This window comes from Lonchura striata, chromosome 5 (assembly GCF_050655825.1).
Source record: "Lonchura striata isolate lonStrDom1 chromosome 5, ASM5065582v1, whole genome shotgun sequence".
Classification (NCBI taxonomy): Eukaryota; Metazoa; Chordata; class Aves; order Passeriformes; family Estrildidae; genus Lonchura; species Lonchura striata.
Genome location: NC_140707.1, coordinates 34,340,580 through 34,352,967, shown reverse-complemented (window position 1 = coordinate 34,352,967; position 12,388 = coordinate 34,340,580). Strand labels below are relative to the sequence as shown.

The 12,388-nt window shown below is 33.1% G+C and overlaps 2 protein-coding genes across 12 annotated transcripts in view; one reads left to right on the top strand and one right to left on the bottom strand.

Moving 5' to 3' along the window:
• Nucleotides 1-12,388, bottom strand: part of LOC110472148 (astacin-like metalloendopeptidase) — a 305,051-nt gene that overhangs the window by 20,779 nt on the left and 271,884 nt on the right. The gene's annotated exons all lie outside the window — the stretch shown is intronic.
• Nucleotides 1-12,388, top strand: part of FUT8 (fucosyltransferase 8) — a 97,248-nt gene that overhangs the window by 80,804 nt on the left and 4,056 nt on the right. For all 11 annotated transcript variants that reach the window (XM_021533259.3, XM_021533257.3, XM_021533253.3 and 8 more), the window contains 3 exons: nucleotides 3,654-3,900; nucleotides 5,030-5,206; nucleotides 9,025-9,175. In XM_021533259.3, the coding sequence (XP_021388934.1) occupies nucleotides 3,654-3,900; nucleotides 5,030-5,206; nucleotides 9,025-9,175 (575 nt within the window). The remainder of the gene's footprint in view (nucleotides 1-3,653; nucleotides 3,901-5,029; nucleotides 5,207-9,024; nucleotides 9,176-12,388) is intronic.

Below are 12,388 nucleotides of genomic sequence, written 5' to 3'. Positions count from 1 at the left end.
TAAGGTTATTCCAAATCACAAAAATTATAGAAATCCTGAGGGGTATAAAGTGATTAAGGCACATTGGCACACAGTGTGTCTGGTGGAAATTGAAACTGTGTTACTGATGTATTAGTGATGATCATATCTAAAAACTGGTATTAAATAATAACTAAATGGTACAACTGGCATGGGTCATCTGAATTAAAGTCAATTTCAGTCCAGGACCTTCCTCTTGAGTATGTTCTAATGGTAAGAGTGAGTGTTTTCAAGATTGCATTATTTTATGACTCTTGAAAAAATACTCAATCTTTGGTTACTCAAAGAAGTAAAATCCAAAATAGGATTAAGTTGCAGAGCTCTGGAAGACAATAATTTAGGTTATTCCAAACTGACAAATAGCACCTGGAGTCATACAAAAGTTAAGCTGTAAATAGAATTATAGTGAAAAATTTTGACAACTGTAAAAGTAAAATAAATCATATCAGAAGAAGTAACTTGAAATATTGCTGACATGTAAGTTATGTATAACAACTCTAGAGGTATCTCTCAACCTAAGTAATTCTATGATTCTGTATCAAATATCAAAATTGTACCACAACTGAGCAGGGAGTTGGACCTGATTGACATGATGATGCTGTGATTTAAACAAGCAACATGAGAAAAATATGCAAACATTAGCATGGATTATTACTTTTTATGGCGGATCTGTTACTTAACAAAATACATATGTGAAGTAAAAAAAACTCAAGCATTTTACAAATCAGAGAAAATGTAGCTAACAACTGAAGTGTGGATTAAAAATTAATTCTGTATTTTTAACTTGGTTTCATTATCTTTAGTTGAAAAATTCATATGAGTCAGTGATGTGACTTACTGTTTTCTACAGTATCTGCTTGTCTGTTGATCCGAGTTTTGGTTATCTCCTGTATCATTGATTTTGATTGCAGCTTATTTCTGAGTAGAATAAAACCATATCCTGCTGTCCAAAAAAGGATAACAGTTTTTTAAACTATGTCTGTTGAAAATAGGACAAACTCATTGCCTATTAGGAATCTTTTCACAAATACTGAAAAAAAGAAAAAGTGATCAGTGGGGTAAGAATGCTGTCTCTTGCCTGTATGGCTGTTGCAGAGCTGTTTACTCCTTCAGGGTTACTAAAGAGTTACTCTACACTGGTTTTATCCACTGCAAAAGCAAACAGTTGCTGTAAGTGTTCCTTTCACTGCATCTACTATCTTGTAATTTTAAAAGTGAATTAAGACTGATAGGGAGTTTTTCCTTCATTCAGATAAGATGATATAGGTAATACAATCTAGAGAGTTGCCATAAGGTTTTCTGGAATTGTACACTTATCTACACATATACATCAGCAAATGATAATTGCATGTAAGCAATTAACACACTACAAAATCACTGAAATAGCAATGACCAAATTTACTATTTGAAGACAACACTTGTCCTAGTAGTTAATTTTAAACAACCAAATTGCAAATGTATTTCATTTAGGAAAAACAATTTCATTACTATTCCAACAACATATCACATAGAGTTGAAAGCTGAAATCTGATTCTTTTTCACAATCTTCTTTGATACTCTGTGATTTTGGTATACTTTAATATAGTTTGCTATATATGCTGAGAGTTTTTGTAGTTATTTCTTGCCAATCTAATTTTCTTCAAAACCTTAAGACAGCCTGAATTTTTAGAAGCACACTCTTCCTTTAAATAGGATGGAACAATAGTAGGTCAGATTGCTCAATCAGCTTTATCAATAGCAAGACTTTACAAATGACTGTTTACAGACCAACAAATTTATTCAGTCACAGAACAGAGTTTTGAAGCTTGTCAGTGATGCTGTACTTAATAAAAATCTACCTTTTATATGCAAATTTGCATCACCCACCTTTTTCCCCTCAAAAGATTTGCAGCAAATTTCCTTCTCTAACGTAAGATTGAAGTATTTTCTTTCTTCTTTTGGTTCAGACTGCTTTTGTTTTATTTGCCATTGTTTCTTCTCCCATCCTCAGTTGAGGGGAAAAAGGTAATGGAACCTCAAGCACTCTTTCATACCATTCCCAAGCTAAACATTTATTGTATTAACTTTTGCCTGATACTTCACATCTGCACCAGATTTAGCACTTCCCTGGCTTCACACTGCTTTTCTTTATTGCAGCTTTCTGAAGTCATACTAATAGAGTAATATCCATCATATTCTAAGAAGATTTAAATGCTCAATATTTTTGCTGAATTTATGAACTTTTATTAAATCTTTTCCTGTGAGTGTGATTTAATAGATGGTAAAAAAATGAAATGGCTTCTTGAATTAAAAAGAATCATCTGTATCTGTAGTATAGGAAATTCTTCTAAAGAATCCCTCACAGTGATGGTTTACAGTGCAGTGATGAAATACTGATATATAGATATGTCTTGGAAGATAGATTGCCAAATCTGGTAAAAATGAATTGAAAATGTACCTGAACATAACTAACATTCCTTATTTAAATAACTATATCTCAGAGAGTTAGTGCAGAATTTTGACTAATCTTGCCAAAGTGTTCTAACCTTTGGGATCTTTGTTCTTAAACTCATTATTCCTTTCTTGAATTGATTTTTTCAGCTTTAAGGTTTACTTGGTCATGAACGGGTATATGAATTTGATTTGCTTATATTTTTAAAGTGTTTGTTTTTTTTTCCCTGACTGGTAAGCACTAAAGGGAGAACTAACCATCTTTGCCAGTAAAAAGTGCAGACAATGGAAACATTATTTTGGAGGAAATGATCACAGTAGAAATATTAACTGAAATGTGTAGTGCTTTAAAAATGTAATTTTTTTTGTGTGTTGTCATGTATTATAATTTATTTCAGTATATGAACGTAGCTTTGAATTATCATTTATGTAGACAGTAGTATAGACTGTTGTATTTGTGTATTTTTTAAAATCTCTTAAAATATGTTTAATGGCTATTAAGCCTTGAATTAAAATCCCATCTGTATATTCTACTGTAGTTAATATTTAAAACATAACAAATTCTTACCTGTATGTACATCACATGCTTATACAGTGCTTGTGTTTTCCATGGTCTATTTAATTTACTACTTCAGAGTTGAAGTTCTTGAAGACAGGAATTGTCTTTCTCCTCTTCTAACAACAGAATAGTTAATCCAGTGGTTATAATGATGTCTGAAATTTACTGCAATAAAAGGTGGTCAAAATAGCAGCAGATCTGTAGTTATTTTTTTAACAATTTCCAAGGCCTTAAAGTATTGGTTTCATTTTTAAAGAACTAACTGAATTTTAGACATTTTAGATAACCAGATAAACCTTCACACTCAGTAATGGTATAGTTGTATATAAGAAGGTATTAATACATAATTTTGTATTTTATTTACATTTTATATTTTATTAACTACCTGCTACTAAGAATTCAAGAACCTTCAATTTTGTTCTACTTGAGGTCATTGTTAGATACAGCTTGTATATAAATCTAGTCTAAAATTACGATTTTACTAGATTTGTTAATGCTGTTTTAAAAAAAGTAGAGCAAGAGTTAAGTAGTCTTTTTGAAATTGAAGATACGGGTGAATTGATATGTTTGGGATATTATTTGCCAATGGTAAAGCTTATTAATAAAGTAAACTACTTGACTCATCTTAGTATGTATTTTAAAACAGGTGAGGCTAATGATAAGGATGTTCAGGTGGTGGAACTTCCCATTGTTGACAGCTTACATCCACGGCCACCCTATTTACCCTTGGCTGTCCCTGAAGACTTGGCTGATAGACTAATTCGTGTACATGGGGATCCTGCAGTGTGGTGGGTCTCACAGTTTGTGAAATACTTGATTCGTCCACAGCCTTGGCTAGAAAAAGAAATAGAGGAAGCCACAAGGAAACTTGGCTTCAAACATCCAGTGATCGGGTGCGTATTTAGTTTTCTTTTTAACTGTCTGTGCTTTAATGTATGTAGTGATTCCTGTTCAGAAAAAAATATTTTATGATGATAATCAGAGTCTCAAAGTATTTTCTGGGGAGAGAGTGTGATTTCTAGATGAAGCTCTTATTTTTCAACTGTGCATAATACAAGTTGATTACAAGTACTTCTTCAGCATACTTGTCTACCTGCAGTTGGACAGATCTATAAAGGGGAGCTCAGTAGAAGGTTTTTTAACATGTCCTTCCATTTCTGGTAATATTGAATTTCATTAATGTAATTGCCTTACAGCTTGTATTCCAGGCACTTTACTGTCTGTATCTTCTTTCCCGTGCCTATAGCTTTTACAATTAAGGAAAAAAAGGCTAAGCCCATAATTTACATGCCACAATTCACAACTGATTTTATCACTGGCTACATATGAACATACTATGTGCCTTTCCTTTCCCTGCTGGTGTTTTCACTGTTGCTGTTTCTCGGCTATAATGATGAGTTGGAAAGGTCTGTGTAGGGGAATATGGGGAAAAAGAATAAAAGCAGTAAAAAGCAGCTTGTGGGAGAAAGGTTTTTCCATCATGTAGTCTGAAAAATGTTGCTGCTGCTCTGCTAGAGTGTTCTTCCTTTGCCAGAATTTCCTTCAGCCCTTAAACTTTCTTTTTCTAGGAGTACACAGTAGGTTGTCCAAATGTTAGTTGCCTTTTGACCTCGAGCCAGTAGGGCACTTCACTACTGCTGTGTCTGGAGATTTGTTACATTTCAAGGAGGTCAAAAAAAAGCGTTTGTAAATACCTTAATTCAAACTATGGATTATATGATGCAAATATTCCTATTTTCCTTTTGACCTGTATTGATCAAGCATTATCTATCTACAGTAGCTAACTTTGTGCACAAGAGGAATGCCACCTTATATGCTATAATTCATTCCTTTCTTTGCTTCCTTGTCAGATTATTATATTGCTTTTGAGAACAGACTGACTTCATATTGTCAGTGTGTCATGATGGACATGGATGAGCTTTGATCCCTCATTATTTTATGTATTTATTCAATCTAAAATTTCATTTGCTGAAGTATGTGTAGTGTTTTTAAAGGTAATTCCTAGTTTTTCCCTTTTTCCAGTGTTCACGTCCGAAGGACAGACAAAGTAGGGACCGAGGCAGCATTTCACCCCATTGAAGAGTACATGGTGCACGTGGAAGAGCGCTTTGAGCTTCTTGCTCGCAGGATGCATGTTGATAAAAAAAGAGTCTATTTGGCTACAGATGACCCTTCCTTGTTGCAAGAGGCAAAATCCAAGTAAGATGAATTGTGTTTATATTACAGTTTCTTCCTTCTGGTGGGCTTTACAATTTCTGAGTGTTGTCCATCACAAGTTTTAGTATAATTTTTTTTTAATCCTTTATTCAGTTAAGACTGCATTTAATTTTCCAGTGTTTTTGATTTTTCTCTCAGATATGTTTTTTTTGGGATCATTTTCTCCCAAGTATGCTTTTCAAAGCTTAATGTTAAAAATCTAGAAGAGTTGAGCATGCTGTAGAAGGGAGGTGAATAAAAATAATATACATATAAACAATATAAATGTAAGTTATAAGCACACAACATTTATTATTGAGCGTACATATTAAAAAGAAACTACTTAGTAATATTGTAAAACCTGGTTAATATATTAAGAAATATAGAAAACATGTCAGAAGATATGAACAGTTGCTAGAGGAATTTTTCTAAGTGGGTTGAAAAGCTTATGAAGCAGCTCTTCCCTCTTCCAGAAGGACTTCTATAGTAATAACATAGAAGACTTTCATCCTATATGTTGAATAATTTTGTCCTTAAATATAGGGATTCTCAACTTCTTACAGTGTCTTTGTCCTTTTTTTGTTACTCTGTATCTTCTTCTAACTCTCTAGAACGTGGATACACAGTAAATATTCATTTACTCCTAGATGGCCTATATTTCCTTGTAAATGAATACTTCTAATTAATTGATTACTACTTTCTAAAATCAAAGCAACTCAATAGTGGCAAATGTTTGAACTGTTCTATTCTTAGTGACATTCTTGGAAAAATATGTAAGATAACATGCTACATAACAGATTTTCTTTGGCATATGCAAAGTAAGCAGAAAAAGTTATTTTGTAGTAGAAGAATTTTCTACAGCATTGAAAACCTGTCTATTTCAACTGTGCTGTTTCTGTGTTTCATATTCATAAAAGGCTGCTGTTTAAAATTATGGTGTTTTGTGAAAACTAAATGAACATAGTCAACTCCAGATGATGGCAACCTAATCCTTTTTTATATGTGTAAAGGCAAAAACAATAGTAGAAACAATTACAGCATTTAAAGTGCAAATCTAAACAATGAAAAGACAGGCAACACAAAGATGAGGTTATAATATTTAATTCATCATATTGCCCTAAATAACTTTAAAAACTGTTTGTAGCATAACAGAACTCAATATTGATGTAACAATCTTAGTTATGCATTTTTCTTTATTTTTGTTTAACCTTCAAACCTTAGCATTCTTTGTGAATATTAATGAGATACTCTACCTGTGTAAACATATCATCTCAAGTTTTTAATAGCAACAAAAACTAATTGTAACTTATTCAGTAAAACAATACTGAATTGTATTAAGAATAAGAGCTCAAGTCCATTCCAAATGACTATTTTACATTCATAGGGTAAGATACAGCTCAATCATACAGCATTAATTTTATGTTTTCTTCATAAAAGGCATAGAATCTGTAAGTATTGAAGAATTTTTTATGTGTTGCTGCTGGGTTTTCAGGTCACAACTTACTCTAAAACATAATTTTCTACGTTGTTTGCGCCCTTCTGTTGCTTGCAGCTTTAGATGCCTCGAGTAGAAGGCATTTGAAACTTCCTGTGATTTCACAGAAGGCAGGATGTAATTTGATGTTTGGGCATTTAATAGCATCTGAAGGCAGGTTAAGGTCATGTTTTGGCAGCAAAGAAGCTTTTCTTTCTCTTCTTGTGAAATCAACTATAAATTGGTTTACACTTCTGACAAAAATGTTCTAGTCACATTGAACTACCAAGCTTTGATAGAAGCAGCTGTCACATTGCAGTAGCTTATGTTGCATTCATTATTTGGTGCAACAATATTAGTAAGTCCTAGGTACTGTATCTCTCGACAAGAGAGTGACTGGCTGTCAAACAGCGTTGGCATTTAAGTAAAGAAAATTTAGCCAACATTCACATGAATAGGCATGTTGTTTCTAGCAAGAGAACTATTTAAACTAATCATAGTCTTGAAAACAGAAATGTTTTGACTTGAGTTTCAGAAACTTCCCTTGCAGTCAGATGTCTGCCAACTGCAAGCACAGTAGTAAAGATAGTGCAGTCACTATCACCAGTTTGTAGTATGTTTGTGTTCTGTTTCCAAAAGAAGGAAAGAAGATATATTTTCAGAATTAGGATCATGTAGAACAATTTAATAGAGAGTAGCCGGGTTGAGAGTTCAACAACTGTAATGATCAGGGGATTAAAGCATTTGACAGCTTCTGGTAGGCAGAGGTCATGGTATTTCTCTTTGTTAAGTGATGTGTTAGGGATGGTGTAAATTGCTTTTTCTTTGGCTGATTTAATAGTTTTCACATGCAGATTTTTTTAATGTCTAGTACATGTATTTTTTTGTCCATAATACTATTTACAGTATCTTCACTCTTCAAGGTATTCAAAACAATACAGATGATAAATTCTTAAAAGGACCATATTTAATATATTTCTGGTTTGTATTTAGGTATTATTCTTTTGTACATGAGCACAAAAATTCAACAAACCACATTCTTCCTTACAGAATGTTTTCCTGTAAAGTCATCTGTATTTTCTTTTTTTCTCCTTTTTTACTGTTTATTTACTTCCACAATAGCAGGTTAATGTCTTTTCTCCCTTTCTACTATCTGCAATTTGGCTAACCCTCCCCACCCCCAAGTCATAGTATGCTTGATATATAGAATTCAGCACTGCTTTGAAGTACTAGGCTCTGATGAACAGCTAATATATTTTCCAACTTTTTTTAGAGCAAGACCTGAGAAAACACATTATTTCTTACTCAATCTGTTTACACATACACTCACAATCTTCTTTCAGAGGGAAGAAAATTTTCAGTGCCTGTTCTGGACACTTCCACAGGCCTAGCAGTTGAGAACAGAAGTTTGGGACTCACCTTGATTTGCACCTTCAGTGATAAGCTGTAGTTACACAATGAGTTGAGCAGCTTCTGAAACCAATGGAAACTTGAAACAGTCTCGTAACTGTGCTTGATTTTGTATCCTTCTCTGAGGCTGTTAGATGCAGGAAGGAAAGATTTTTAACCCTGTCTCTCTCTCTCTTCCCCACGTTCTTTTAATTCCTTGTTTTCCTTTTCTCGTAAGAGCAAATAAAAGGATTTTAAAAAATTAAGTTAATGTTACATGAGAAAATCTTTTATTTTAATGTGATATAAACCAAGGTTTCATATTTCAAAAAATATTTTGACTTAACAGTAGTACTAATTTTTTTTGTAATAAGTGAAGAAAATAGTATAGCCATGGAATTTTACATATATTTCCTTTTGAACAAAGGAATTTTGAATTTGCAAAATTTCTTCTTCATATAGCCTTAAGAACTGTGAAAGGCTTTTTTTATTCTTTTCATTAGTTTTCATGCATTTATTTAATATGTCCCTTTCACGGGTGGCTGGTTTTTTGCAGTGTCCCAATCAGTATCAATGGTATGGCAGTAAGTGTAGCCTAATAAAGTCATAATCCCATATCATATTTAGCAGTAGAAAAAACTTAGTGATCTGAGTACATAATTTTAAATCAGCATCATTTGCAGAATGTGGTATATACTTCCTGATATGTCTTTCACTTCTGCTTTGTTATGTATCTGACAGATATACAGAATCTTTTTATTTAAATATTTTTTCTAGATAAAGGGAGAGCATGCTTGGAGGCAGCAGTGACATTCTAGAGGGTTCAGCAAAATTGTAGTTAATTTTCTGTAAAGCAGAAACTTATTTAAAATTAATTAACAACCCTATTTTGCAGCAGAGGTAATGCTTAAAAAAATAAACAGAACAATGCTATTAACTGTATATTGTATTTTCACAGATATCCAAATTATGAATTTATCAGTGATAACTCCATATCCTGGTCAGCAGGACTCCATAACCGATACACTGAAAACTCCCTAAGAGGTGTCATTCTGGATATTCACTTTTTGTCTCAGGCAGACTTCCTGGTCTGTACATTTTCATCCCAGGTAATGTGCAATGCAGAGACAATGTTGATTATATGTACCAGTTCTAAATCTTGGTTTTCTTCATGCTTCTGTTTATAAAAATTTGTTTTAAGATAAAAAGCACAGCAAAAAGTCACCAAGCAGTATTTTGTGGCTAATGTGCTGATCCACCTAATTCACATATGGCAAGAGATGACTTCTATCAGATTGAATGTTTTTTACATGCTGTTGTCGTTATTCTCTTTGGTGACACAATCACACGTGATTGTACTGTTAGATGGAAATGGACGCAAAACTCAGAAGTTAAAATTCACTTAAAAACTAAATGTTTTCCACAGCCTCAAATGTAAATTTTCTATGGTACTGTAATGACAAATAGAGAACAAGCACAATATTAATAGATGGTCAATACAGTGATATATTGACCTTGACAGACGGAATTCTTAAATAAAATTGCCATAGCAAGAAGACAGCAAAATTACAAGAAGTATAGAAAAGCCTCTTATCCCTCAATCATGCTGGTGCATACACTCTATCTACCATTCACCACATCCTGTCAGAGACAATGACATTTTATAGCATATTTAGAAGGTTATTAATACAGGCTCTTTCAAACCAAAGACCTGAGTAAAATCCAAAGTAAAAATCCTCACTAAGAAGAGCTGTGAGGAGCCATCCACTTTAATAATAATGATTGATTTAGCGGAAGCACATGTACTGAATGCGTATCACAGAGAAAGAAACAAAACCTACGGCTGTATGTCTTAAATGCCACACATGCATTGGTGTAGAGGCAGTTCATAGTCTGAAGGAAGAATTATGTAGTCTTGGATAAAGACTTAATGAAAAATCTGTAATGTTTTCTGCTACTGTTATATTCAGATAGCCATGTTAAAAGTGATAAATGTTTGCTTTAAATAAAACTCTGGGTATTAATATACTTTAAATACAGCTGCAAACGGCTTGGCCAGAATATATTGTAATTGAATTTTAAGTGTTGAAGAATATGTGTTTAAAATATATCAACACAGTTAAGGTGATACAGGTTGATCAGGACCTTTGGAGGGCACCTGACACAACCCCCTTTGAGGTACATGGTGTCTTTGCGGTCAAATCTCATTCTCTTTCACCATACATTTGACAGTAGACTTGTTTATTGGATAATGTATTTGGTTTTCCAGAGTTGTAGAAAATTCTACTAAAGTATAGGGGATGCAGTATTACAGTGTTACTGTCAATAGCTGGACTATGAATTTGGTCCAGTAATTACTTTATTTTAGGCAATTTACTGTGCTGTAATAAATCAATCTCCTCAAAAATAATTTAATACTGGTTTTTCTGGGCACGCAGCTGTGTGGATCTCTGCAGAATCTTTGTATATTGGGCTTTTCTAAGGTCTATTGCAAGTTTTCCCACTATTCATAAAGTTTCCTTTTAAGGGGTTTTAAATTTGATTCTCTAACATTTCAGTTGCTATCCCTGTCCTTTCACCAATTAAATAAACTATTTGACATTTACTTAGGTGAGCAAAATAAGGCAGTTAATGACCATCTTTTGCCCAATAGGTGTCAAGAGAAAATGAGGTTAAAAATGTATTCTTATATATTTCCATTGTGGTTTTGGACTTTCTCATTAATCAATTTTATGCTGACTTTTTTTTTTCTATTTTTCCGAAAAGACTCTGAACATCATTACAGAGGTATCAAGAGAAAATGACACTATATGTGAATAGAAACAGGAATTCCCCTGTATCAACTGGGAATTAATCAACTAAAATTAATTAATTAAAAGAACATTGGTAGAAGTTGAAGAATAGGTATTTCCTTAAAATACTGTTGTTAAGGAATTAGTCCTATCATGAAATGAAGAGTCAAGAGGAACAACCTACCTTGGCACTATATTTCAGCAACGTCACATTAAATGAATAGATTAATTTAATTTTATAGAAAAACCACATGGGAGTCACACAAATCATAACACAGCAGGAGAATTAAGAATACACGTTAGAACAAAGATATTTTTTTGTCCCTTCATTGTTCATTTGGATGAAGTCATAGCTCCCTCTGACTGATATAACTTCATTTCCTTCCAGAATTGATTAGTCTTTGTATTTTTAATTGTACAGGTAAGTGTACAGGCTGTAGAACATGGGATCTGGGAATAAAAAAAGGGAGGCTGGCTTCAGTTATATTTCTGCATGTGGATGTTTTGCCTGCTGTCCTCAACAGTTTACAGTTTAGTCACCCAGGTTTGGTGCTACACAGAAAACAATTTCTGAGAGGAGATGTTAAATGTTTTATGTCAGATATGCAGGACACAATTGCTTAAAGCATTTGTACTGAAAGATTTAAAATCTTTATAGTGCATATTGTGTATGTCCTCTTCCTGGGGTACACGGACATGTAGAGGACAAAACAAAAACAGTCATGGAAACTATAAAATAAATAGCCTTTTTCAAATATATGAGTAATCAAACTTGTTTCTATATTATAGTGTGTAACAGGTACTTTGAAATAAATTAACTTCAGCCTGATCTTCTGAAAGGTACTTCTGAAAAGTTATTTTAAAGTTCAGATGCAGAGGGATAAAAGGAAATCTATTACATTTTTAAAGCAAATGCCTCTCTCAAAGGAAAGTACAGCTATGTCTTGTATGACTGATCAAAGTTCTATTCACTGTGTCTTCAAAGGGAGAAAATAAAAGTAAAATCAAACTTTACTATATTAACATAGACTGAAAATTATGAAAAAGGTCAAATGATTCTTCATGTTAAAGAAATGTTCTATATTGCTAATCGGCCTTTATCAAACTTATGCAAAATTAGAGAAAGATACAGTAATGGAGGTCAGAAATCAGAAAACCCACAAAAGCCAAGCCAGACACCTGACAGAGAAGAGCCTTCTAGCCAGTTGTTGAAAACTTTTTTTTTTAATATAGTGGTATGCTTTTGTGGTTCTGGCAACTCTGAGAAATACAACATAATTCTGATGTGGCAACATGTGTACAGTCTGAAGAAAATTCCCTTCATAAAATAGGGTACAATGACAAGTAAAAATGCATATTTCTTCTCACTGACATAGTTATTGTCTTGATAGAATTCAGTTTCATTATTTGTCTTCTAAGTTGCCAGCAATTCTATCATTATTCTAATATATACAGCATTTTAAAGTCTTGGACTTATGGAACTGTTTGGTTGTGAAAATTTGTACTTCCTTTAGAAAAGTAAATGCAAGG